Raw genomic sequence first — 27785 nt, 5'->3', positions numbered from 1 at the left:
TTGATATCCTTGGGGTGAAATTTGACTCCAAGCTAACCATGAAGAACCATGTTGCAAATCTTGCAAACAAGGCAGCCAGGAAGCTTACAGCACTTCGCCATATCTCGCATCTGCTTGACAGTAGGGGTTGCAAGATCCTGTATGAGGCACAAGTACGCTCACACCTTGAGTATGCTCCACTTTCTTGGTTTGCCTGCCCCCCCCTCTCATCTGCGACTGCTTGACAGAGTAGAGAACAGAGCAAGACGTCTCATCTCTCGCCTGGACCCATCTTGGATAGATCTGTCATTTCAGCAGAGCCTTCAACATAGGAGGGATGTGGGTGGCCTTACTGTTATGTACAAGGCCAATATTGTCAAAATACCACACTTGGATCCACTTCAAGGACAGCATGAAACAAGCTTTTATGCCACAAGACGGGCAGAAAGCAGCAACTTCACTCTGGCTGTACCCTTCTCCAGAACATCACTCCATCTGAGATCATACATACCCAGGATGACTCGAGTATGGAACACATTCGTACAGCATAATGATGTCAACGAGATAAAGTCAGTTGATCAAATGAAAATGCTGGCCCACAGATGGTTCCAACTTCATCCTGTTCCCTACTTGTATGTCTCAAAACAATAAAAATGCTTTCAAATGAGCTGATGTAGGTAACAGCTCTTAGCTTGCCAATAAACTTAGGAATCCTTAACCTGTAAATAGCTTGTCAATAAAGCTAGGAATCCTTAACCTTGTCAAACCCTGTGAAAAAAAAAAAAAAAAAAAAAAAAAAAAAAAGTGTGAGAGAGTGAGAGAGAGTGAGAGAGAGAGAGAGAGAGAGAGAGAGAGAGAGAGAGAGAGAGAGAGAGAGAGAGAGAGAGAGAGAGAGAGAGAGAGAGAGAGAGAGAGAGAGTGAGAGAGAGTGAGAGAGAGTGAGAGAGAGTGAGAGAGAGTGAGAGAGAGTGAGAGAGAGTGAGAGAGAGTGAGAGAGAGTGAGAGAGAGTGAGAGAGAGTGAGAGAGAGTGAGAGAGAGTGAGAGAGAGTGAGAGAGAGTGAGTGAGAGTGAGTGAGAGAGAGTGAGAGAGAGTGAGAGAGAGTGAGAGAGAGTGAGAGTGAGTGAGAGAGAGTGAGAGAGAGTGTGTGTGTGTGTGTGTGTGTGTGTGTGTATTTTTTTTTTTTATTATCACACTGGCCGATTCTCACCAAGGCAGGGTGGCCCGAAAAAGAAAAACTTTCACCATCATTCACTCCATCACTGTCTTGCCAGAAGGGTGCTTTACACTAGTTTTTAAACTGCAACATTAACACCCCTCCTTCAGAGTGCAGGCACTGTACTTCCCATCTCCAGGACTCAAGTCCGGCCTGCCGGTTTCCCTGAATCCCTTCATAAATGTTACTTTGCTCACACTCCAATAGCACGTCAAGTATTAAAAACCATTTGTCTCCATTCACTCCTATCAAACACGCTCACGCATGCCTGCTGGAAGTCCAAGCCCCTCGCACACAAAACCTCCTTTACCCCCTCCCTCCAACCTTTCCTAGGCCGACCCCTACCCCGCCTTCCTTCAACTACAGACTGATACACTCTTGAAGTCATTCTGTTTTGCTCCATTCTCTCTACATGTCCGAACCACCTCAACAACCCTTCCTCAGCCCTCTGGACAACAGTTTTGGTAATCCCGCACCTCCTCCTAACTTCCAAACTACGAATTCTCTGCATTATATTCACACCACACATTGCCCTCAGACATGACATCTCCACTGCCTCCAGCCTTCTCCTCGCTGCAACATTCATCACCCACGCTTCACATCCATATAAGAGCGTTGGTAAAACTATACTCTCATCCATTCCCCTCTTTGCCTCCAAGGACAAAGTTCTTTGTCTCCACAGACTCCTAAGTGCACCACTCACTCTTTTTCCCTCATCAATTCTATGATTCACGTCATCTTTCATAGACCCATCCGCTGACACGTCCACTCCCAAATATCTGAATACGTTCACCTCCTCCATACTCTCTCCCTCCAATATGATATCCAATCTTTCATCACCTAATCTTTTTGTTATCCTCATAACCTTACTCTCTCCTGTATTCACTTTCAATTTTCTTCTTTTGCACACCCTACCAAATTCATCCACCAATCTCTGCAACTTCTCTTCAGAATCTCCCAAGAGCACAGTGTCATCAGCAAAGAGCAGCTGTGACAACTCCCACTTTGTGTGTGATTCTTTATCTTGTAACTCCACGCCTCTTGCCAAGACCCTCGCATTTACTTCTCTTACAACCCCATCTATAAATATATTAAACAACCACGGTGGCATCACATATCCTTGTCTAAGGCCTACTTTTACTGGGAAAAAATTTCCCTCTTTCCTACATACTCTAACTTGAGCCTCACTATCCTCGTAAAAACTCTTCACTGCTTTCAGTAACCTACCTCCTACACCATACACTTGCAACATCTGCCACATTGCCCCCCTATCCACCCTGTCATACGCCTTTTCCAAATCCATAAATGCCACAAAGACCTCTTTAGCCTTATCTAAATACTGTTCACTTATATGTTTCACTGTAAACACCTGGTCCACACACCCCCTACCTTTCCTAAAGCCTCCTTGTTCATCTGCTATCCTATTCTCCGTCTTACTCTTAATTCTTTCAATTATAACTACCATACACTTTACCAGGTATACTCAACAGACTTTTTTTTTTTTTTTTTTTCAACAAACCGGCCGTATCCCACCAGGGCAGGGTGGCCCAAAAAGAAAAACGAAAGTTTCTCTTTTTAAATTTAGTAATTTATACGGGAGAAGGGGTTACTAGCCCCTTGCTCCCACTCAACAGACTTATCCCCCTATAATTTTTGCACTCTCTTTTGTTCCCTTTGCCTTTAAACAATGGAACTATGCATGATCTCTGCCAATCCCTAGGTACTTTACCCTCTTCCATACATTTATTAAATAATACCAACCACTCCAAAAGTGTAACCCCACCTGCTTTTAACATTTCTATCTTTATCCCATCAATCCCGGCTGCCTTACCCCCTTTCATTTTACCTACTGCCTCACGAACTTCCCCCACACTCACAACTGGCTCTTCCTCACTCCTACAAGATGTTGTTCCTCCTTGCCCTATACACGAAATCACAGCTTCCCTATCTTCATCAACATTTAACAATTCCTCAAAATATTCCCTCCATCTTCCCAATACCTCTAACTCTCCATTTAATAACTCTCCTCTCCTATTTTTAACTGGCAAATCCATTTGTTCTCTAGGCTTTCTTAACTTATTAATCTCACTCCAAAACTTTTTCTTATTTTCAACAAAATTTGTTGATAACATCTCACCCACTCTCTCATTTGCTCTCTTTTTACATTGCTTCACCACTCTCTTAACCTCTCTCTTTTTCTCCATATACTCTTCCCTCCTTGCATCACTTCTACTTTGTAAAAACTTCTCATATGCTAACTTTTTCTCCCTTACTACTCTCTTCACATCATCATTCCACCAATCGCTCCTCTTCCCTCCTGCACCCACTTTCCTGTAACCACAAACTTCTGCTGAACACTCTAACACTACATTTTTAAACCTACCCCATACCTCTTCGACCCCATTGCCTATGCTCTCATTAGCCCATCTATCCTCCAATAGCTGTTTATATCTTACCCTAACTGCCTCCTCTTTTAGAGAGGAAAACTAAGTTTTAAAAGTGAAAAATAAATGTGTTCCTTAAGTCCCTGGAGGCCTCACCAGCAACAAAACTCTCATTACCTCACACCAAGTAATTATTTTAATTATTTTGCACTTTTGCAGTCTGTGTAGGTCTCCTTTCCCATGTTATGGCCAGCATCCTCTATTAACTCTCATAATGCTTGAATCTCCAGTTGGCAACAAGTACAGAACAGGTAAGGGAGGTGGCAGAATCAGTGAACCCCAAGATATGAAATTTTCAGTTTTCAAAATCATCCATTTTGTAGTGAGGTTATGGGGCCCACTAACCCTTTCAGGGTCGAGAGGCCCTCTCCTTATCTTGCTCTCAGGGTCGAAAATTTTTCAGGGAAAAAAAAAAAAAATTTTTTTTATGAAATGAGAGAGAATATTTTCCCGATCATAATGACACCAAAAGTATGAAATTTGATGGAAAACTTACAGAATTATGCTCTCTCGAAGTTAGTGGTCTCGACGATGTTTATGCATCGGCAATTTCGCCCACTTTGAGCCCTATTTTCAGCCAATTTCAGTGTACTAGTCGACAAAAATCATATCTATTTCGCTAGAACTCCATTTTTTCTATCAAATAAGTACAAGAAACCACCCATTTACCAATTTCAAGTATCTAATAAAGTGGTCAGAAATTGGCAATTTTGCCGATTTCACACAAATTTCAGAAGATGTCAATTTCCAATTAGGGTCCAGAATAAGCAAGACAGACATTCCCGGCACTAAAATAACATTTTTTCTGTTCGTTCATCACGTCCCCAGGCCCCTCTTACATCTCTCTTGCTTTCCACTTTGAATTTTTATTCTCACAAAAAATAGAAGATTTACTGTTATGCAGGCTACTGCATTAGTGTAGAAATGGTATAAATAATATCAGTGCACTTGTGAAAGAATATTAGACTCACCAGTTGACGTGTATTGGACGCTTGGCATGATTTCTTTACTTTTGAAATTTGGTAAAAATCGAACATTTCTGCTACTTTGAACTCAATTTCAAGGTACTTTTCATTAAAAAACCAATCAAAATCATCTCAATTTCTGTAATATGTTTTCCATTCTATAAAATGAGACCAGGAAAACTAAACTACAACCATAAATACCATACGAAAGTACACTGCAAAGTCGCTGTTTTAAACCAAAAACACAGTCGGAGTTTTTTTTTCCTCATTATGCACTGTGTGCTGCAGGATTTTTTTTTATACTGTGCACACTGACCACATAGACCCATTCTTTCATATGTAGGCCTACCAGCTTTCTCTCACTAATTTGAAGGCACTAGTATTTAGGCATTCTAGTACGTCAATAACCCTGGTGCATAAGCTGTACTAGTACGTCGGAAACCCTGAAAGGGCTAAGAACCATACCACCAACACTGTGATAGAGAAGCAGCTGCTGAATGAAGGCTGGAATCCAGAGTCCAGGTCACACTGAAAGACATTATGAAAGGCAAATACAATTGAACTACTGAATAGGTTTCCTAATCTAGTATGGTGCAGAGGATTTCAGTCCATGGGCACAGAGAAAAACCCTTGCATGTGGTCACAGGAGTCTGTAGGGACAACCATCTACTAATTGGATGGATACTTAACATTACATTCTTACTAAGTACCTGAATTAGCAACAAGCAACCATAATCCCTTATGAAACCTTGACAAAGCACACATGAAAGGCCCACCAACAGAGCAATCTTGATATCAATGCAACTTAGTCTTGGGTGAAGTCCTGCCTGGTTACAAAGGCAGTATACTTCAAACCTTTATATTGGGAAGATGCACTCTACTGAGGGCACAGGGCAATGACTCAGATAGGAGAGTTGATCGATCCTATGTATGTAGATCTGGTCATACAGGCTCAGATGCTGTGATAATATGAACCTCACTGAGGCCTACCATGTTCTCAAACAGCCCCTAAATTTGATGGGGCCCACCTAAATCATCAGAAAAAGAACTTTTATGAAATAATGTTGGTAGAATTACCAACAATATGTGAAGTAAAAGGACACAAGCGCAACTAATGTGACATTTTATTGAAGCAATTTTTTCACTCTCCAGAAACTTTATCAAGCCATTACAAACAATACATGAATACAGAGGGTATATATAGGCTTAGAGTGAGGTGTAATACTAGTGGTAGTAGTAGTAGTAGTAATATAAGTTGTAATAGTAGTAGTAATACAATATGGAAGAACAATCAACTTGCACATGAGTAAAAGGTCAAAAAACTATTACTTGGGTAGCATAAAAATAAGTTAGACAAATATTTCTGTTGGTGGTTGGATCTGAGAAGGTCTGTTTCTGTGTTCCTTCTCTGTTGTGTTCTTGTGTAGCAGAGACTATGTGATAGCAAGGTTTACTGTTTTGAGGAGGATTTTTGCTAATACTGTACTTCAGAGATGATGAAGCTGCCTTTATTTTGCTTGTGTTAGAAACAGTGATTAATGATGATTCAAGGCATTTACGTCTGTGGAAATTTGGCTCTCTGATTACTAGTCGGGCGTCATTGAATTTCACAAGGCGATGGGTGGAATTTTGCTGTTGTACGCAGGCATTGTTCAAATTATCATTCCTACATGCGTTGATGTGTTCACTGAGGCATGTTTCGAGGTTCCTAGTCGTTTCTCCTATACAGTGGACCCTCGCCTAACGAATGCATCGCATAATGTTAAATCCGCCTAACGAAGCGTTTGAGCGTAAAAATTTTGGCCCACTTAACGATAAAAAACTCGCCCAACGTGATTCGTCCTGAACCTGTCCGTCCAGCCTGAGCGCCTCAGCTGCCCTGCCGTCATTGTTTACAAGCCAGGGTGGCTGGCTTCATGCATACATTTGATAAATTTTGTATTATTCCATTGTTTATAGTGCTTGTAACTGCTGAATAAGCCACCATGGGCCCAAATAAAGCTTCTAGTGCCAACCCTGTGGTAAAAAGGGTGAGAAATACTATCGAAATACTATTGTACCACGGTCAGCTGTACTACTCGAAGATGTGGAGAGACTGTTGTTGGTGTGGCTTAATGAGAAACAATTAACCCCAGAGGGTTAGCCACCCAGGATAACCCAAAAAAGTCAGTGAGTCATCGAGGACTGTAACTTATTTCCATTGGGGTCCTTAATCTTGTCCCCCAGGATGCAACCCACACCAGTCAACTAACACCCAGGTGAACAGGAAAAAATGCCTGGAACTAGTGCTCATATTGGTGAATTTAAGGCCAGCAAAGGTTGGTTTTAGAGATTTAAGAATCGTAGTGGCATACACGGTGTGATAAGGCATGGCAAAGCTGAAAAATTCCAACCCCAACAAGTGTTCAATTGTGATGAAACAGGCCTGTTCTGGAAGAAAATGCCAAACAGAACCTACATTACTCAGGAGGAAAAGGCACTCTCAAGACACAAGCCAATGAAAGACAAGCTAACTTTCTTGTTTTGTTGTAATGCTAGTGGGGATTGCAAAGTGAAGCCTTTACTCATGTATCACTCTGAAAATCCCAGAGTGTTCAAGAAAAACAGTGTCTCATCACTCATCAATACTCTTCAATAAAGGTGTGTCATTTTAACATTTATTTATATAGTTATTGTGCATGTCTCATTATTTTCTTTGTAGGGAAATGTATATTTTATAAAAAAAAAAAAAAAAAAAAAAAAAAAAAAAAAAAAAAAAAAAAATTAATACTTTTGGCTGTCTGGAACAGATTAATTGAATTTCCACTATTTCTTATGGGGAAAATTAATTCGGCTAACGATAATTTCGTCTAACGATGAGCTCTCAGGAGCGGATTAATATCGTTAGGCGAGGGTCCACTGTATATATCTTGTCACAGCCTCCAAAAGGTATAGTGTAAACTCCTGCATTGACTAGTTCATGGTGGTTTGATTTTGTCCTGGTTAGATCCCTTATGGAAGTGCTGGATGCGGTGGCGACTCTAATGCTACTTTGTGTGAGTACCTTGGAAATGTTCAGTGCAACCTGGCTGTTGGGAAGGATGATAACTTTGTTAGGAGTGGTGTTGGTGCGTGGAGAATTTATGATCTGAAGAGCTCTTTTCTTGCAGTCTTTGATGAAAAAGGAAGGAAAATGTAGATCAGTGAAGGTTTGGTATATGGAAGTACATTCTTAGTCAAGAGACTCAGGACTACAAATTTGGTATGCTCTTAGAAAAAATCCGATGATGATGCCTCTTTTGGTCTTAGTATCTTGACTAAAATAAAAGTGGGTGAGATCATTTTTGTTGGTAGGTTTGCAGTAAACTTGAAATCTTAGAATGTTGTTAACTTTGTGAATGAGGATGTCTAGAAAAGGTAGCTTGTCATTGGATTCTTCTTCTAGAGTAAACTGGATAGCTGGTTCAACTGCATTAAGCCTTGCTTGAAAATTTTGCTTGAAGATTACATTCTATGACAAAGTCAATCAGGACCTTAACCTTCCTCTACCTCCTGGAGATTTTGTTGACTTGATTGAACACTCCATTAATTTCAATTGCTTTTCTTTCAATAACAAGCTCTACAAACAAACCTATGGTATGGGAATGGGGTCCTTTATTAGTGCCGTTTTAGGCAACTTGCATATGGAGCACATGGAAGCTGAACACTTCACCAACATCATCCCCTCCAGCATCACTTGTTACGTTATGTGGATGATATCATCACAATAACTCCAAAAAGTTTTGATGTGTAGAATCTTCAAGCAAGGCTCAATGCAGTTGAACCAGCTATCTAGTTTACTCTAGAAGAAGAATCCAATGACAGGCTACCTTTTCTAGACATCCTCATTCACAAAGCTGATAACAATCTAAGATTTCAAGTTTACAGCAACCCTACCAACAAAAATGATCTCACTCACTTTTATTCCAGTCAAGATACTAAGACCAAAAGAGGCATCATCATCGGGTTTTTCCTAAGAGCATACCAAATTTGTAGTCCTGAGCTTCTTGATGAAGAATGTACAGTGGACCCCCGACTTACAATATTAATCCGTTCCAGAGAGCATATCGTAAGAAGAAATTATCGTAAGTCGAATTAATTTTCCCCATAAGAAATGATAAAAATCAAATTAATCCATTCGAGACACCCAAAAGAATGAAAAATTTTTTTTTTACCACATGAAATATACATTTTCCTACACACAAAAAGGATACATGCACAATATATTTTGTGCATGTACTAGTGTACTAAATGAAGTATAAATGACACCTTTATTGAAGATGTGGTGTTGAATGATGAGACACTGTGTTTTGGGAGTACCTTTTCTTCCTGAGTAATATAGGTCCTGCTTGACATTTTCTTCCGGAACAGCCCTTATCACACTGTGTATACCACTACAATTCTTAACCCTTTCAGGGTCCAAGGCCCAAATCTGAAGTGGTGCCCCAGTGTCCAAGAATTTAAAAAAAAAAAATTTGTTATTTTTTCTTATGAAATGGTAGAGAATCTTTTTGTGAAGGTAATAAAACAAAAAGTATGAAATTTGATGGAAAATTGACGAAATTAGGCTCTCGCAAATTTTGATGTGTCAACGATATTTACGAATCGGCAATTTTGCCGACTTTGACTCCCATTTTAGGCCAATTACATTATTCCAGCCAACCAAATTCTTAGCTATTTCACTAGTATTACTTCTATTCTATCGATTGAGCACAAGAAATCAGCAAGTCAACTGTTTCAACTACAAATTAAAGCGATCGGAAATTGTTAATTTGGCCAATTTAACACAAAGTTCAAAATATTCCAATTTCAAAATAGGCTCCAGAATAAACAATGTAGGTATTCCTGGAACTAAACTAACATTTCCTCTGTTCATTAGTTATGTTTTGAGGCTTTACAAATAAATTCCATTTTGATTTTTTATTCACATAATGAATTTTTATTCACACCAAAAAATAGAAGATTTACTGTTATGCAATACTGTAATAATTGTATAAATATCATCACCATATTTGTGAATGCATATTAGACCCACCAGCTGGCGTGTATTAGACGTGTGAGGTCGTTTGTTTACTCTTGAATATCGGCAAAAATTTAACATTTCTGCTACTTTGAGCTCAGTTTCATGCCATTTCCAGTGCTAAAACCAATCAAAATCATCTCTATTTCTGTAATATGTCTTCCATTCTATCAATTGAGACCAAGAAATCGCAAATACAACTATAAAAAACATACGAAAAAACACTGCAAAGTCGCTGTTTTAATAAAAAAATCATGATTTCAGTTTTTTCTCTCATTATACACAGTGTGCTGCAGGATCTGTTTTATGTGGTGCACACATACCACATAGATGTATTCTCTCATATCTAGGCCCAAATGTACCACTCACAGTTTATCAGAGTGAGCTGAGCTCATAACGTAGATCTACGGTTTGGACCCTGAACGTAAAGCCGTAGATCTACGGGACGGACCCTGAAAGGGTTAAGGACCCCAATGGAAATAAGTTAGACAGTTCTTGATGACACACTGACTTTCTTGGATTATCCTGGGTGGCTAATTCTCTGGGGTTAATTGTTTCTCGGTATTCTCGATAAGCCCATGGTGGCTTATTTAGCAGTTACAAACACTAAAAACACTGGAATAATACAAAATTTATCGAATGTATGCATGCAACCATCTGCCCTGGCTTGTAAACAATGTCACACTAGCTCAGCTGAGGCGCTCAGGCCAGACAGACCAGATGGCTTCGTTCAGAACGAATGATGTAAGTCGAGTTTTTCAATGTAGGTCGGGGTCGAGTTTTTACGCTGACAAACATTGTAAGTCGGTTTTATCATAGGTTGAGGCCATCATAAGTCGGGGGTCCACTGTACTTACGTACGCCAAACCTTCACTGATCTACATTCTCCTTCCATTTTCATCAAAGACTGCAGGAAAAGAGCTCTTTAGAACATAAATTCGCCAAGCACCAACACCACTCCTAACAAAGTTATCAACCTTCCCAACAGCCAGGTTGCACTGAACGTTTCCAAAGTACTCGCACAAACTAACACTAGTCACCATCACATCCAGCACTTCTATAAGGGATCTAACCAGGAAAAAATCAAACCACCATGAACCAGTCAATGCAGGAGTTTACACTATATCTTGTGTAGGCTGTGACAAGATATATGTATGGAAAACAGCTAGGAACCTCGAAACACGCCTCAATGAACACATCAATGCATGCAAGAATGATAACTTGAACAACGCCTGAGTACAACACCGAAATTCCACCAATCACCTCATGAAACTCAACGATGCCTGACTAGTAATCAGAGAGCCAAATTTCCGCAGACGTAAATGCCTTGAATCATCATTAATCGCTGTTTCTAACACTATCAAGGAAAATAATGACAGCTTCATCATCTCTGAAGTACAGTGGGCCCCCGCCTAATGTTGGCATCACATAACGTTAAATCCGCGTAGCGATACATTTTATCGCTAAAATTTGGCCTCGCATAGCACTAAAAAACTCGCTCAACGCGTTTTGTCCGAGACGCATCTATGTGCGGCCTGAGCCAGCCTCACTTGTTTCGCCGGTGGCATTGTTTACAAGCTAGCCTCCGCAGTAACATCCAAGCATACAATCGGAACATTTCGTATTATTACAGCATTTTTAGTGATTTCACCTGCAAAATAAGTGACCATGGGCCCCAAGAAAGCTTCTAGTGCCAACCCTACAGGAATAAGGGTGAGAATTACTATGGAGATGAAGAAAGAGATCATTGCTAAGTATGAAAGTGGAGTGCGTGTCTCTGAGCTGGCCAGGTTGTATAGTAAACCCCAATCAACCATTGCTACTATTGTGTCCAAGAAAACGGCAATCAAGGAAGCTATTCTTGCCAAAGGTGCAACTTTGTTTTCAAAACAGAGGTCGCAAGTGATAGAAGATATTGAGAGACTCTTATTGGTGTGGATAAACGAAAAACAGATAGGAGATAGCATCTCTCAAGCGATCATAAGTGAAAAGGCTAGGAAGTTGCATGAGGATTTAATTAGAAAAATGCCTGCAACTAGTGATGATGTGAGTGAATTTAAGGCCAGCAAAGGTTGGTTTGAGAGATTTAAGAAGTGTAGTGGCATACATAGTATGATAAGGCATGGTGAGGCTGCCAGTTCAGACCACAAAGCAGCTGAAAAATATGTGCAGGAATTCAAGGAGTACATAGACAGTGAAGGACTGAAACCTGAACAAGTGTTTAATTGTGACGAAACAGGCCTGTTTTGGAAGAAAATGCCAAGCAGGACCTACATTACTGAGGAAAAGGCACTCCCAGGACATAAGCCTATGAAAGACAGGCTTACTCAGTTAATGTGTGCCAATGCTAGTGGTGATTGCAAAGTGAAGCCTTTATTAGTGTATCACTCTGAAACTCCCAGAGCGTTTAGGCAAAAGAATATCCTCAAGGCTAATTTGTGTGCTGTGGAGGGCAAACAGTAAGGCATGGGTCACTAGGGACTTTTTCTATGACTGGTTACACCAAGCATTTGCCCCCAATGTGAAAAATTACCTAACTGAAAAGAAATTAGACCTTAAGTGCCTCCTGGTGTTAGACAATGCCCCTGGTCATCCTACAGACTTGGCAGAGCGACTTTGTGGGGACATAAGTTTCATTAAGGTCAAGTTTTTGTCTCCTAATACCACTCCTTTCCTGCAGCCCATGGACCAGCAGGTTATTGCAAACTTCAAAAAACTGTACACAAAAGCTCTGTTTGAAAGGTGCTTTGTAGTGACCTCAGAAACTCAATTGACTCTAAGAGAGTTTTGGAGAGATCACTTTAATATCCTCAATTGTGTAAACCTTATAGGTAAGGCTTGGGAGGGAGTGACTAAGAGGACCTTGAACTCTGCTTGGAAGAAACTATGGCCAGAATGTGTAGACCAAAGGGATTTTGAAGGATTTGAGGCTAACCCTGAGAGGCATATGCCAGTTGAGGAATCAATTGTGGCATTGGGGAAGTCCTTGGGGTTGGAGGTTAGTGGGGAGGATGTGGAAGAGTTGGTGGAGGAGGACAATGAAGAACTAACCACTGATGAGCTGCTAGATCATCTTCAACAGCAAGAGGGCAGACCTGAGGAAACTGCTTCGGAGGAGGGGAGAGAGAAATTGAAGAAGTTGCCTACTTCAAAGATTAAGGAAATCTGTGCAATGTGGCTTAAAGTGCAAACCTTTATGGATGAAAATCACCCTCAGACAGCTGTTACAAGCCGTGTTGGCAACCTGTACACTGATAATGTTGTGAACCACTTTAGGAAAGTCATAAAGGAACAAGAGGTACAGACCTCTATGGACAGATACGTTGTGCGACAGAAGTCCAGTGACTCTGAAGTTGGTCCTAGTGGCATTAAAAGAAGAAGGGAAGTAACCCCGGAAAAGCACTTGACACCTCAAGTCCTAATGGAAGGAGATTCCCTTTCTAAACACTAAGACCATCAACACTCTCCCCTCCTCCCATCCCATCAATCATCATCAGATCTTCAATAAAGGTAAGTGTCATGTAACTGTGCATGTCTTCTTCAGTTTGTGTGTATTAAAATTAATATTTCATGTGGTAAAATTTTTTTTTTTCATACTTTTGGGTGTCAAGAATGGATTAATTTGATTTCCATTATTTCTTACGGGGAAAATTAATTCACATAACGATAATTTCGCCTAACATTGAGCTCTCAGGAACGGATTAATAGCGTTATGCGAGGGTCCACTGTATTATCAAAAATCCTCCTCAAAACAGTAAACCTTGCCATCACATAGTCTCTGCTACACAAGAACACAACAGAGAAGGAACACAGAAACAAACTTTCTCAGATCCGACCACCAACAGAAATATTTGTCTAACCTATTTTTATGCTACCCAAGTAATAGTTTTTTGACCTTTTACTCATATGCAAGTTGACTGTTCTACCAAATTGTATTACTACTACTACAACAACTTATATTACTACTACTACCACTAGTATTACACCTCACTCTAAGCCTATATATATCCTGTGTCCATGTATTGTTTGTAACGGCTTGATAAAGCTCCTGGAGAGCGAATTGTTGCCAGAATAAAATGTCACATTAGTTGCACTTGTGTCCTTTTACTTTACAACTTTTATGAAGCCAGATCTGGGCAAATCAAGCAGAACAATTAGAATAGTTTCTACCAATAGCCTGTAGATGAGTATGATTTTCCATTCACAGGCCAGCTGGCTGAGGAACACCACAAAATAGTCACCCCTGGCATGATCCTAGTGTAGACCCACAAAGATTCTGCCAGGATCAAGCACAAGATCATAGATTCTAAGATGCAAATGTTACTCATGGAAGGGCATAAAACGAGAAGCCAGTAGATCACTGGCATGTGGACCTGCCTGTCAATCAATAATATCCCTGATGAATAAGCCCAGAGGACCCACAGCTCAAATCTGAAGCAATAAGAGGATTGGGTTCATGAGGTCAGACCTTTGAAAAACTTATTAACCACATGAAGAGTAATCCAGTCATTAAAAACAGGCCTTACCTCAGAAGTAGCTATACTGATGACCCAGTGCAGGAGATACCATGCATCCACAGGGCCAGTAGCAGGTGTGTGGCCTGGAAAAGTAACCCAAAGCTGCCGGACACCCCAAAAGGCTCAGGTGCATCGTGAGGGACCCAGTCTTGAACCTGAGGTGAAGAAGTAATTACCTATTTGTGGCTACAGAAGCAGGGCTAAGCTCATGGTGTCCCTTCTTTAGTTTTTATCATAAAATTTTATGAAGTTTCCAGTGCTGTAGCCCTTACTACCTTTTGTAAATCACTCCACTGTTCTACCACTGTGCCAGTTAAGAACTTTACAATTAATTAAATACTAAAGATGGGACACCACGAGCATAGCTCTACTCCTGTAACTACGAATGGATAATCACAAATAGGCAATCACACTCATGAATGAGGTAATTCAGCCTGACCAGAAGCAGACAAAACAGGTCACATGGTGACCACAGTCAGTGAGCCAAGCAAAGTGAACAACCAACCCAATTTGGATTCCAAACAAGCAGAAAGAAGTCACAAATCCTAACAATGGGCTCAGGGTCCTAAGAATAGGCTGCAGAGGTATCTGTCGAGAAGTATGGGTGTTGACACGCATGTATTAAGGGCACTGGCCAGTATAAATGGAGGTGGGAAGCCTGCAATGAGTGCAAGAGTGGAAGACAGATCCTACTGAGATTTAGGAAAGAATATGGGTTATGTTCCTAGTAAGCCTCAGGGCTCCCCTTGAAGAAATGTCATAACTGAATAAATGGTCCAAGTCAGACTGAAACCTCGTCGTAAGCTACTCTCTCATATGTGCGGGTTATTGTGTAAGAAATTGAAATTATTTAAAACATCAAAAATTTAGGTAGTGCAAAATATTAAGTGATGGAGATAGATGAAAGGACACACATGCCACATGATAATAACTGTCATACAATCTTAATATAAGAATAAGAAAAATATCTAGGGATGATAATAGATAAAATACCACAAGAAATTTACAGCAATGTCAGTATTAAAGAAGCAAATGCACCACCAGCTAATTTTAAGGCATAGCAAGTTGAGAGTTTTTCTTGCCACATTATTGAGACTTCTATTCATCAAAGTTCAAATGTGATTTCAAAAATATAAACAAATATGATGGGACACAACAAGCATTGTTCTGCTCCTGTAATCACAAATACAACAATTATATATACAAACATTGCAGTAATTGATAATTTTGCCTTTAAATCGGGTGATAATGATTAAAGATAAATATTATTAATCTCCAATACACAATTAATAAGAAAATATGTAGATAATTTTATGTTTTCTCCATGGGGAAGTGGAACAGAATTCCTCTGTAAGCTATGCGTGTCATAAGAGGTGACTAAAATGCCAAGAGCAAGGGGCTAGTAACACCTTCTCCTGTATACATTACTAAATTTATAAAGAAAAACTTTTGTTTTTCTTATTAGGTCACCCTGCCTCGGTGGGATATGGCCGGTTTGTTGGAAAAAAAAAAATTATCTGAAAAAACATGAGTGATGGGGAATGTTTTGTTCTTTGGCTCAACTGACTGGTAGGAAATGGCTATTGTGTTCCAAGAAAATTTATTTGAAAAAACAGAAAAAAACTATTTGTAAATATGAAGAAAATTTAATCCAATAATACAGAATGTCCACAAAGCATTTTTCCCATTTCAGAAATTTATTACAATGGTGTAAAGGATATGAAAATGTAGTTCTTTGCATGAAAAACATAATTACTGTAACATGAATTTCCCTAGCAGATGGATTAGTCCTGACTCCCACACTTCCCTGATATCATTTTAAGATTTCTTCTTGAAAGGGTTTGTGAAGGATTATATTTTCCAGATACAAAGAGCTGACATTAAAATACAGTGGACCCCCGCATAACGATTACCTCCAAATGTGACCAATTATGTAAGTGTATTTATGTAAGTGCGTTTGTACGTGTATGTTTGGCAGTCTGAAATGGACTAATCTACTTCACAATATTTCTTATGGGAACAAATTCGGTCAGTACTGGCACCTGAACATACTTCTGGAGTGAAAAAATATCGTTAACCGGGGGTCCACTGTACTCTTGTGTTAGAATGAATGATGGTATCAGAAAAGTTATACCAGATAATTGGCCAATATAGGGAATGAACAGGAGTACTGATTAGATGTGTTATGGGCCACCAGAGGTGCACCTGTTGAGGCTGCAAACATTAGACAATCATGAAGCTGCATTAACTATTACTTGAGCTACCATATGCAGAAAGCTGCATTTTCATAGGTTACCTTTTTTCTCAACACACCAGTTATCTCCCACCAAGGCAGGATGCCTTAAAAAAAAAAAAAAAAATCATTTATTCAGAAGCTGTCTTCCTAGGAGTACTACCTGGAGAGGGTTTCGAGGATCAACGCCCCCGTGGCCCAGTCCATAACCAGGCCGTGTGGTGGATCAGGGACTGATTAACCAGGCTGTTATTGCTGGCAGCACGTAACCCGACGTATGAACCACAGCCCGGCTAATCAGGTACTGACTTTAGGTGCCTGTCCAGCACCTTCTTGAAGGTAGTTGAACAGTCTTGGGCCCTTGATACTTAGTGTACTCATGGTGCTCCTGCTTTTCACTAGGGGGATGTTGAATCTCCAGCTGTGTCTTGCTTTCATAGAGTTATTTTTGTGTGCAAATTTGGTACTAATCCCTCTAGAATTTTCCAAGTGTATATTATCATGTATCTTTCTTGCCTGCATTCCAGGGAATACAAATCAAGGGACTTCAACCGTTTCCAGTAATTTAGGTGCTTTACCATACTTGTGTGTCGTGAAGGTTCTCTGTACATTCTCCAGGTCAGCAATTTTGCCTGCCTTGAAGGGGGCCATTAGTGTACTAACATCACCAATCAAATTATGCTCTTGACTGCAACATGTCTAAATCCTTGAATCCCCAAACAATAGCATCTACACTGCTCCCTCAGGGTGCAGGGACTGTACTTCCCACCTCCAGGACTCGACTAATTAACTAGGTTCCCTGAATCCCTTCATAAACGTTACCTTGATCACACTCCAACAGCACGGCAAGATATCTAATACGTATATGTCTGCAAACCTTCCATCCCAGATTTATACACCCTCTTAGCTATCCTATGTTGCTCCATCCTCTCTGAAAGCCTAAACCACCTCAACAACCCCTCCTTTAGTAACCTCACACTGCATTCTAACTTCTATGCTCCAAATTTTCTGTATAATATTCATTGCACAAATAACACCTTGTATGATGACAACTTTTTATAAAAATATGTACAGTACTGAAAACAGAATAAACTCTGATGGAACCTTTCCAAAGCTTCAATAAAGAAGCGAACATCATCCTCTGAAACAACTCGATGGTGGCCCATGTCACGGTGATTTGCAAGAACCAATACCGGGATGTGTGTTGGAATGTTGAGAATCTCCCGACGTACATATTCAAATGTCCTGGAGAAAAATATTAGGTGTAACAGGGTCATAAATTTTATTACCAGTATAAGAGCACCTTAACTAACTGATAAATAGACAATGCTTGGAAAAATCCTTGACCAAGTGTTACCCAAACATTATCAGTACAACACATATGGACCAAACAACCACATACAAAATTAGGGGTGTTCCAAAGTGCTGGAATTGGTATCAACTAATTTTGGTAACATCAGAATTGACATCAGTACTAGTATCAGTGGATATCAGTTACTTTTGATGGTATTGGCCTAAAACTAAATATTGGCACTCTTGAACAAAGAGGAATTACACAAATTTAGATTTACTAAGGTACTGCAACATACCAATTTTTTGTCATATCCAACATGAGTATAACACCATTAGTCCCTTTGTACACATCAAGGAATTCAGCATCCAGGGCTGGCTCTTCAAACTCTAGATTGGTGTTATCTAGTTTCAATCCATCAATCTGAAAGATAAGTGAAATTAAAAAAAATTGGAAAGACATGCTTGCAGGTAAAAACTAAACTTGTGATACACTTAACTAGAGATAATGTACAAAACTGTGAGGAGTACTATGCCATTCTTTACCAACATTTAACTCCGTAAATTCTGGGGATGCTTAACACTAAAGCAAAAATAATTTTTTTTTATTATTAACACATCAGCTGATTCCCATCAAGGCAGGGTGGCCTGAAAAAGAAAAATTTTCATCATTCACTCCATCACTGTCTTGCCAGAGGGGTGCTTTACACTACAGTTTTAAAACTGCAACATTAACACCCCTCCTTCAGAGTGTAGACACTGTATTTCCCATCTCCAGGACTCAAGTCTGGCTTGTCAACTTCCCTGAATCCCTTCATAAATGTTACTTTGCTCACACTCCAACAGCACATCAAGTATTAAAAACCATTTGTCTCCATTCACTTCCATCAAATACGCTCATGCACACTTGCTGAAAGTCCAAGCCCCTTGCATACAAAAACCTCCTTTACCCCCTCGCTCCAACCCTTCCTTGGCCGACCCTTACACCGCCTTCCTTCCACTACAGATTTATACACTCTCGAAGTCATTCTGTTTTGTTCCATTCTCTCTACATGTCTGAACCACCTCAACAACCCCTCCTCAGCCCTCTGGATAACAGTTTTGGTAATCCCACATCTCCTAACTTCCAAACTACGAATTCTCTGCATTATATTCACACCACACATTGCCCTCAGACATGACATCTCCACTGCCTCCAGCCTTCTCCTCGCTGCAACATTCATCACCCATGCTTCACACCCATACAAGAGTGTTGGTACAACTATACTCTCATACATTCCCCTCTTTGCTTCCACAGACAAAGTTTTTTGTCTCCACAGATTCCTAAGTACACCACTCACCCTTTTCCCCTCATCAATTCTATGATTCACCGCATCCTTCATAGACTCATCTGCTGACACATCCACTCCTAAATATCTGAATACATTTACCTCCTCCATACTCTCTCCCTCCAATCTGATATCCAATCTTTCGTCACCTAATCTTTTTATCCTCATAACATTACTCTTTCCTATATTCACTTTTAATTTTCTTCTTTTACATACCATACCAAATTCATCCACTAATCTCTGCAACTTCTCTTCAGAATCTCCCAAAAGCACAATGTCATCAGCAAAGAGCAACTGTGACAACTCCCACTTTGTGTTTGATTCTTTATCTTTTAACTCCACACCTCTTGTCAAGACCCTCTCATTCACTTCTCTTACAACCCCATCTATAAATATACTGAGCAACCACGGTGACATCACACATCCTTGTCTAAGGCCTACTTTTACTGGGAAATAATCTCCCTCTCTCCTACATACTCTAGCCTGAGCCTCACTATTCTTGTAAAAACTCTTCACTGCTTTCAGTAACCTACCTCCTATACCATACACCTGCAACATCTGCCACACTGCCCCCCTATCCACCGTGTCACATGCCTTTTCCAAATCCATAAATGCCACAAAAACCTCTTTACCCTTATCTAAATACTGTTCACCTATATGTTTCACTGTAAACACTTGATCTACACACCCCTACCTTTCCTAAAGCCTCCTTGTTCATCTGCTATCCTACTCTCTGTCTTACTCTTAATTCTTTCAATAATAACTCTACCATACACTTTACCAGGTGTACTCAACAGACTTCTTTCTTTCTTTCAACACACTGGCCGTATCCCACTGAGGCGGGGTGGCCCAAAAGGAAAAACAAAAATTTCTCCTTTAACATTTAGTAATATATGCAGGAGAAGGGGTTACTAGCCCCTTGCTCCTGGCATTTTAGTCGCCTCTTACAACACGCATGGCTTACGGAAAAAGAATTCTGTTCCACTTCCCCATGGAGGTAAGAGGAAATAAACAACAAGAACAAGAACTAGAAAGAAAATAGAAGAAAACCCAGAGAGGTGTGTGTATATATGCTTGTACAGTACATGTATGTGTACTGTGACCTAAGTGTAAGTAGAAGTAGCAAGATATACCTGAAATCTTGCATGTGTATGAGACAAAAAAAAAGACACCAGCAATCCTACCATTGTGTAAAACAATTACAGGCTTCCGTTTTACACTCACTTGGCAGGACGGTAGTACCTCCCTGGGCGGTTGCTGTCTACCAACCTACTACATAGGGCTCAACAGACTTATTCCTCTATAATTTTTGCATTCTCTTTGATCCCCTTTGCCTTTATACAAAGGAACTATACATGCTCTCTGCCAATCCCTAGGTACCTTACCCTCTTTCATACATTTATTAAATAATAGCACCTACTATTCCAAAACTATATCTCCACCTGCTTTTAACATTTCTATCTTTATCCCATCAATCCCTATCTGCCTTACCCCCTTTCATTCTACTCACTGCCTCACGAACTTCCCCCACATTCACAAGTGGCTCTTTCTCGCTCCTACAAGATGCTATTCCTCCTTGCCCTATACACGAAATCACAGCTTCCCTATCTTCATCAACATTTAACAATTCCTCAAAATATTCCCTCCATTTTCCAGATACCTTTAACTCTCCATTTAATAACTCTCCTCTCCTATTTTTAATTGTCAAATCCATTTGTTCCCTAGGCTTCCTCAACTTATTAATCTCACTCCAAAACTTTTTCTTATTTTCAACAAAATTTGTTGATAACATCTCACCCACTCTCTCATTTACTCTCTTTTTACACTGCTTCACCACTCTCTTAACCTCTCTTTTTCTCTCCATATACTCTTCCCTCCTTGCATCACTTTTACTTTGTATAAATCTCTAATATGCTAACTTTTTCTCCCTTACTGCTCTCTTTACATCATCTTTCTACCAACTGCACTTCTTCCCTCCTTCACCCACTTTCCTGTAACCACAAACATCTGCTGAACACTAACACTACATTCTTAAACCTACCCCATACATCTTCGACCCCACTGCCTATACTCTCACTAGCCCATCTTTCCTCCAATAGTTGTTTATATCTTACCCTAAATGCCTCCTCTTTTAGTTTATACACCTTCACCTCTCTCTTACTTGCTGCTTCTATTTTCCTTGTTTTCCATCTACCTTTTACTCTCACTGTAATATATAATTAATCATCATGCTGCTTCCTTGTATACTCACCACTGTAAAGGTGGAAAGTTGAAAGTGAACATAGATAAGAGTAAGGTGATGAGGGTATCAAACAATATAGATTAAGAAAAATTGGATATCACAATGGAGGGAGGGAGTATGGAAGAAATGAATGTTTTCAGATATGTATTTGGGAGTTGACTTGTCAGCAGATGGATTTATGAAGGACGAGGTTAACCATAGAATTGATGAAGGAAAAAAGGCGAGTGGTGTGTTGAGGTATCTGTGGAGATAAAAAAAAAAACGTTATCCATGGAGGCAAAGAAGGGAATGTTTGAGAGTATAGTGGTACCAACACTCTTATATGGGTGTGAAGCATGGGTTGTAAATGCTGCAGCGAGGAGGAGGCTGGAGGCAGTGGAGATGTCATGTCTAAGGGCAATGTGTGGAGTAAATATTATGCAGAGAATTCGTAATGTGGAAATTAGGAGGAGGTGTGGAGTTACTAAAGTAACTGAAGAGGGGTCGTTGAGGTGGTTTGGTCATTTAGAGAGAATGGAACAAAGTAGAATGACTTGGAGAGTGTATGAACCTGTAGGGGCAGGAAGGTGGGGTAGGGGTCATCCTTGAAAAGGTTGGAGGGAGGGGGTAAAGGAGGTTTCATGGGCAAGGGCTTGGGCTTCCAGCAAGAATGTGTGAGTGTGTTAGATAGGAGTGAATGGAGACAAATGGTTTTTGGGCCCTGACGAGCTGTTGGAGTCTGAGCAGTGTAATATTTTGTGAAGGGATTAAGGGAAACTGGTTAGCCGAACTTGAGTCCTGGAACTGGGAAGTACAATGCCTGCACTTTAAAGGAAGGGTTTAGGATATTGGCAGTTTGGAGGGACATCTAAACTGTCGTATCTGAACGCCTCTGTAAAGACAGTGATTATGTACGAGTGATGGTGAAAGTGTTGAATAATGAAGGTTTTTTTCTTTCTTTATGGGTCACCCTGCCTCTGTGGGAAACATTTATTTATTTTATTATCACACTGGCCGATTCCCACCAAGGCAGGGTGGCCCGAAAAAGAAAAACTTTCACCATCATTCACTCCATCACTGTCTTGCCAGAAGGGTGCTTTACACTACAGTTTTTAAACTGCAACATTAACACCCCTCCTTCAGAGTGCAGGCACTGTACTTCCCATCTCCAGGACTCAAGTTCGGCCTGCCGGTTTCCCTGAACCCCTTCATAAATGTTACTTTGCTCACACTCCAACAGCACGTCAAATATTAAAAACCATTTGTCTCCATTCACTCCTATCAAACACGCTCATGCATGCCTGCTGGAAGTCCAAGCCCCTCGCACACAAAACCTCCTTTACCCCCTCCCTCCAACCTTTCCTAGGCCGACCCCTACCCCTCCTTCCTTCCACTACAGACTGATACACTCTTGAAGTCACTCTGTTTCGCTCCATTCTCTCTACATGTCCGAACCACCTCAACAACCCTTCCTCAGCCCTCTGGACAACAGTTTTGGTAATCCTGCACCTCCTCCTAACTTCCAAACTACGAATTCTCTGCATTATATTCACACCACACATTGCCCTCAGACATGACATCTCCACTGCCTCTAGCCTTCTCGCTGCAACATTCATCACCCATGTTTCACACCCGTATAAGAGCATTGATAAAACTATATTCTCATACATTCCCCTCTTTGCCTCCAAGGACAAAGTTCTTTGTCTCCACAGACTCCTAAGTGCACCACTCACCCTCATCAATTCTATGATTCACCTCATCTTTCATAGACCCATCCGCTGACACGTCCACTCCCAAATATCTGAATACATTCACCTCCTCCATACTCTCTCCCTCCAATCTGATATCCAATCTTTCATCACCTAATCTTTTTGTTATCCTCATAACCTTACTCTTTCCTGTATTCACTTTTAATTTTCTTCTTTTGCACACCCTACCAAATTCATCCACCAATCTCTGCAACTTCTCTTCAGAATCTCCCAAGAGCACAGTGTCATCAGCAAAGAGCAACTGTGACAACTCCCACTTTATGTGTTTGTGTGTGTGTATATATATATATATATATATATATATATATATATAGGAGGCGACTAAAATGCCAGGAGCAAGGGGCTAGTAACCCCTTCTCCTGTATATACATGTGTGTATTACTAAATGTAAAAGGAGAAACTTTCGTTTTTCCTTTTGGGCCACCCCGCTTCGGTGGGATACGGCCGGCGTGTTGAAAGAAAGATAGATAACCACAAAATACATCAGGCCACATTCAGTATGAGCACATGAAAAATAATTCATACATCTTCGTCATAAACAGTTGGCCACCTAGAAAAAGATCTAGGTCATAAACTGTTTAAGGATTAAATTAGAAACTCACTAGAGGAAATACATTTCTACATAGAAATTCAAAATTACACTATTAGACAACAAATAACTTACTTTTTTCTTTTTCTTCCCTTTATCAACAACATCCCAGACCTCAACTTTCACAACATCATCCGTTGCTTTGTAGTTCCATTGTATACTGGCCACCTGAAAAAATGTTTGAATTATAAATCCAACCTTATTTATTTATCTTTTTACATGAGATATTTTGTACAATATAATGATATACTGTACCATCAAAGAGTATCCATATTGCTAATTGTGTTTTAACTTACAGTATCTTTTATCTATGCAAACTTTTCTGCAATCTATTTTCTAGTATTTGATGGATGTCCAGACAAATTATGTTTTCTTTCCTAGATCACATTATAACCTACAGTAAGCCATCACATAACAAGGTCTTTACGTTCCTAATCACAGCATGTAATAAAAATTCACGTAAACCGAAATGAAGAACATAGGGGAAAACAGGGTTACGTTAATTAACCCCCCCACCCCAAAAAAAAAAATAAGAGATCTCTAAGTTATATAGTATATATATAAAAAATTTAATACTGTAAATGTATGTGGATTCACTTTTATATTTAATAAAATACTTATGCTTCAGAGATTTCACAAACATTATTTCTTACCTTAAATTCTGCTTGTTGATTCATGTCAATTATTCTGATAGGTGGTGTTGAGAGGGATGGTGTGGCCCTACTGGGCCATGGTGAAAGGTTGGAGATTGTTAGCTGATGTGGATGGTTACACTGATATTCATGGTTGTACTAGAGCAGTAAGAAAAACTCTACTAGTTTAGCAGCAACACAGAACTGCTTACATAGCTGTTCTAATGTTAACTGGTTTTTCTTCAGGTTCTTCCTCATCATTCTCTGTCATCTGCCTGCCTTGTATCTGGGCACTGAGCTCTGCCAACATTTCCTCTGGATTTCCTTCATCATCTAACAGTTCATTCATATATCTGCATATCTTCAAAGCCCTCACCTGTCAATCTCCTAACCAGCTGAACATTTTCCTGCACCTGTTGATTGGGGTACTTTGTTCCATACACTTCTAACATAACATGTTGAAATCTGTAATGTTAAATTTATGTTAGAAGTCTGGCACTCCAAGCTTGGAGTCAGAATCCCTTGTTGCAACAAGTTTCTGCATCACTCTGTATGTAGTTACACATGAATGCCCTAATAATTACATGATCCAGTGATTATATTAAGGATTCTGTGTATTTAGTGCTAAAATACAACTTTTACATGTGAGTACATATCCATCAGAGCTTCTGGATGAGTACAGGAATTATCAAAGGAAGATAACCTTGAATGCAAAGTTCTTGCTGCAGAAGTAAAACATGATTTCGGGAACAGAGTGATGCTTAAAGAAGTCAATAAATAATTCCTCTGTCATCCATGCTGACTGGTTTGACCTCCAAAGAGCTGGCCAGGGGTGGTTTTATCTACACCTTTCAAACCACAAGTAGTCTTGGAGGGGAAAAACTACTAAGGGCTTACACTTAAAATTACCTGATGCATTACCACAAAGAAACAAGACGAAATGATCCTTTGTTGTCTTGAATTCCAGTGAACTTTTCTCTTGCTGACTTATGTAAGTTCTTGCATCTTCTTCCAATAAAAAATTGTCTCGTCAGAATTAAACACTTGCTTTGGCTCATAGCCATCTGCAAAAATAACTTCCTGTAACTCAGCAGGGAAATTCCCAGTAGCATTCTGGTCAGAGGAAGCATTTTTACCAGAAAACTTATTATGAAACTGACTGCAATTTGAACTTGTGGAACCACCCAGTACTGAACAAGCATTCTCGGTCAGACCTTACTTCCTCATCAGACAGTTTCATAGTGCTGCAAGGCTCTTTTTTTTTTACCTTAAGATAAAATTAATTGGTGAACTTTTCTTGATTTTTTCCTCAATACACTCATTCAACAACTTTTCTGTCTTATTTAGCTACTCTGACCAAATGTCATTCTTTTCAGGTCACAACCTGGGTCACTCATTGCACAAGCTGGCATGTTTGCCTCATTTTCTTAATTGTACGAATTGATGACTCATTCAGGCTATAATCTCACGCCAACTCCATCACACCACCACTTTTAAGCTTATGTAATATCTTTATTTTCTTCAAAGCACCAAGAATTTCAGGCTTATTCTTTTTTTGCAGTTCCATGATTGCTCATATTCTTCCTGAGTACCATTATCATTATCCAGAAACAAGATGGGATACTGAAAATATCAAAAGCTGATTCACCAATATAGGCTGTGTGTGGTACTGGATGAGTATGAATGAAACACTGGGCAAGGAAGGTTGTGTACATTGCATAGGCCTCCCCATGAGACAATGAATTCATCGAGGCTCTTGTGTTATTCAATGGTACATATTTATATTAATGAACCATCTGATATCTATACAGTTGCCCATGTTACCTCAACCCATCTGTTGATACATGCCCTTGTCAAATTTCATTTTAACATTCAAAAATTGTGAAGTGTTTGTCCAGTTCAATTTTTTTTTTTTTTTCAAGTCATTTAGAAAGGACTTTACTGTTTCAGTCCCTGCCATACAGTTACAGTGGAACCTAGGTTTTTGTTTGCCCTGGCTTTCGTCAAATTCGGTTTTCGCCAACTTTTTTCGTGAAAATTTTGTCCCAGTTTTTGTTCATCACCTCGGTTTTCGTCAAGTTGACAGTGGTCCGCCATACTGAACGTGTCTGCCGGTGCCTACACAAAGCATCGCACACGTCTTGAGTCAGTCTGGCTTTGTTTCTCATCAGTAGAGGGTGGCAATGATGGTGGTACTGGTTGTGGTAGAGGGTGGTAGTAATGGTGGTAGAGATAACTTATCCCTTTCCCTTCCTTGCCATCTTCCACATGCCAACAAGAGTCTTCAATAAAGGTAAACGTGATATTAAATGTTCATTTATCCATTTAATTAGTCCTTTACATTTATTTCTCAGTTTTCTGTATGCAAAACTATTGTTATTCTCTACAAAATGTATTATTTATTGATACTTTTGAGTGTCTGGAATGGATTAATTGAATTTACATTATTTCTTATGGGAAATATTGCTTCAGTGTTCGTCGAATTCGGTTTTCGTCAGACTTTCTGGAACGAATTAATGATGAAAACCAAGATTCCACTGTGTATATTTCATAATCCTTCCCAGATCTAGCCTAATTTTCTTTTCTTCAGCAATTATTGTGACAATTTTCAAAAAGTAAAGCAATAGTTTAGCAAACTGACACTATTAAATTGAAGATTAGCAAGAGCCCCAATTTCATCATTATCTTTTTTTTCAGTTTCCCATTCAATGACCCATTACAGCAAGTTTTGTCATTAGTGGTACCCTGACTTACAAGTTGAATTTATTCCGTGACCAAGCTCGTAACTCAATTTGGAGGGATATGTTGTGTATCTTTATATGTATATGCTTCTAAACTGTTGTATTCTGAGCACCTCTGCAAAAACAGTGATAATGTGTAAGTGTGGTGAAAGTGTTGAATGATGATGAAAGTATTTTCTTTTTGGGGATTTTCTTTCTTTTTTGGGTCACCCTGCGTTGGTGGGAGACGGCCGACTTGTTGAAAGAAAAAAAAAAAAAAAAAATTATTGTAAGTGTATTTTTGGAGGTCTGAAATGGAATAATCTAATTTACATTATTCCTTATGGGAACAAATTCGTTCAGTAATGGCACTCGAACAGCCTTCTGGAACGAATTATGTACGAAACTTGGGGTACCACTGTATATCAAATCAATTTTCCTCACTGAAATTAACTGAAATGCCATTAATCCGTTCCAGGGGAATTCCTGGCTCTCGGGAGGCAGGAGAAAATACTTCAAAATATGTAATGCTAATATCAACTCTTCAGCATATTTATCTATTACAATTGATCTAACACAACATAATAAACAATATTAATAACACTGAAACATGATATATACTCTAGAATGAATAAAATATGTCATTATGTAACAAGTGGTGGCGGCCACTCCTGAGGTAAAAATAATTATCGCTCTGGCCATATCTTCCCAGTCTTACCCTTCTGATATCTTATTATAAGAGAAAATGGAGTGTTTGTGAGGCTAACTGCACTAGATCACTAGTTTCACAAGGAAAACACTGAAACAAAAATGCTTTTCTCATTTTTCTATGTTTTCATACTTTA

The 27785-nt window shown here is 39.6% G+C and overlaps 1 protein-coding gene across 5 annotated transcripts in view; it reads right to left on the bottom strand.

The window, feature by feature from the left end:
- LOC128686821 (rab-like protein 6) overlaps positions 1-27785 on the bottom strand; it is a 117281-nt gene that overhangs the window by 80402 nt on the left and 9094 nt on the right. For all 5 annotated transcript variants that reach the window (XM_070082332.1, XM_070082337.1, XM_070082336.1 and 2 more), the window contains exons 4-6: positions 23664-23756; positions 17981-18105; positions 17496-17636 (exon numbers count right to left, since the gene is read on the bottom strand). In XM_070082332.1, the coding sequence (XP_069938433.1) occupies positions 17496-17636; positions 17981-18105; positions 23664-23756 (359 nt within the window). The remainder of the gene's footprint in view (positions 1-17495; positions 17637-17980; positions 18106-23663; positions 23757-27785) is intronic.

The sequence above is a fragment of the Cherax quadricarinatus genome, chromosome 7 (assembly GCF_038502225.1).
Source record: "Cherax quadricarinatus isolate ZL_2023a chromosome 7, ASM3850222v1, whole genome shotgun sequence".
NCBI lineage: Eukaryota > Metazoa > Arthropoda > Malacostraca > Decapoda > Parastacidae > Cherax > Cherax quadricarinatus.
This window is presented reverse-complemented; position numbering and strand designations above follow the sequence as displayed.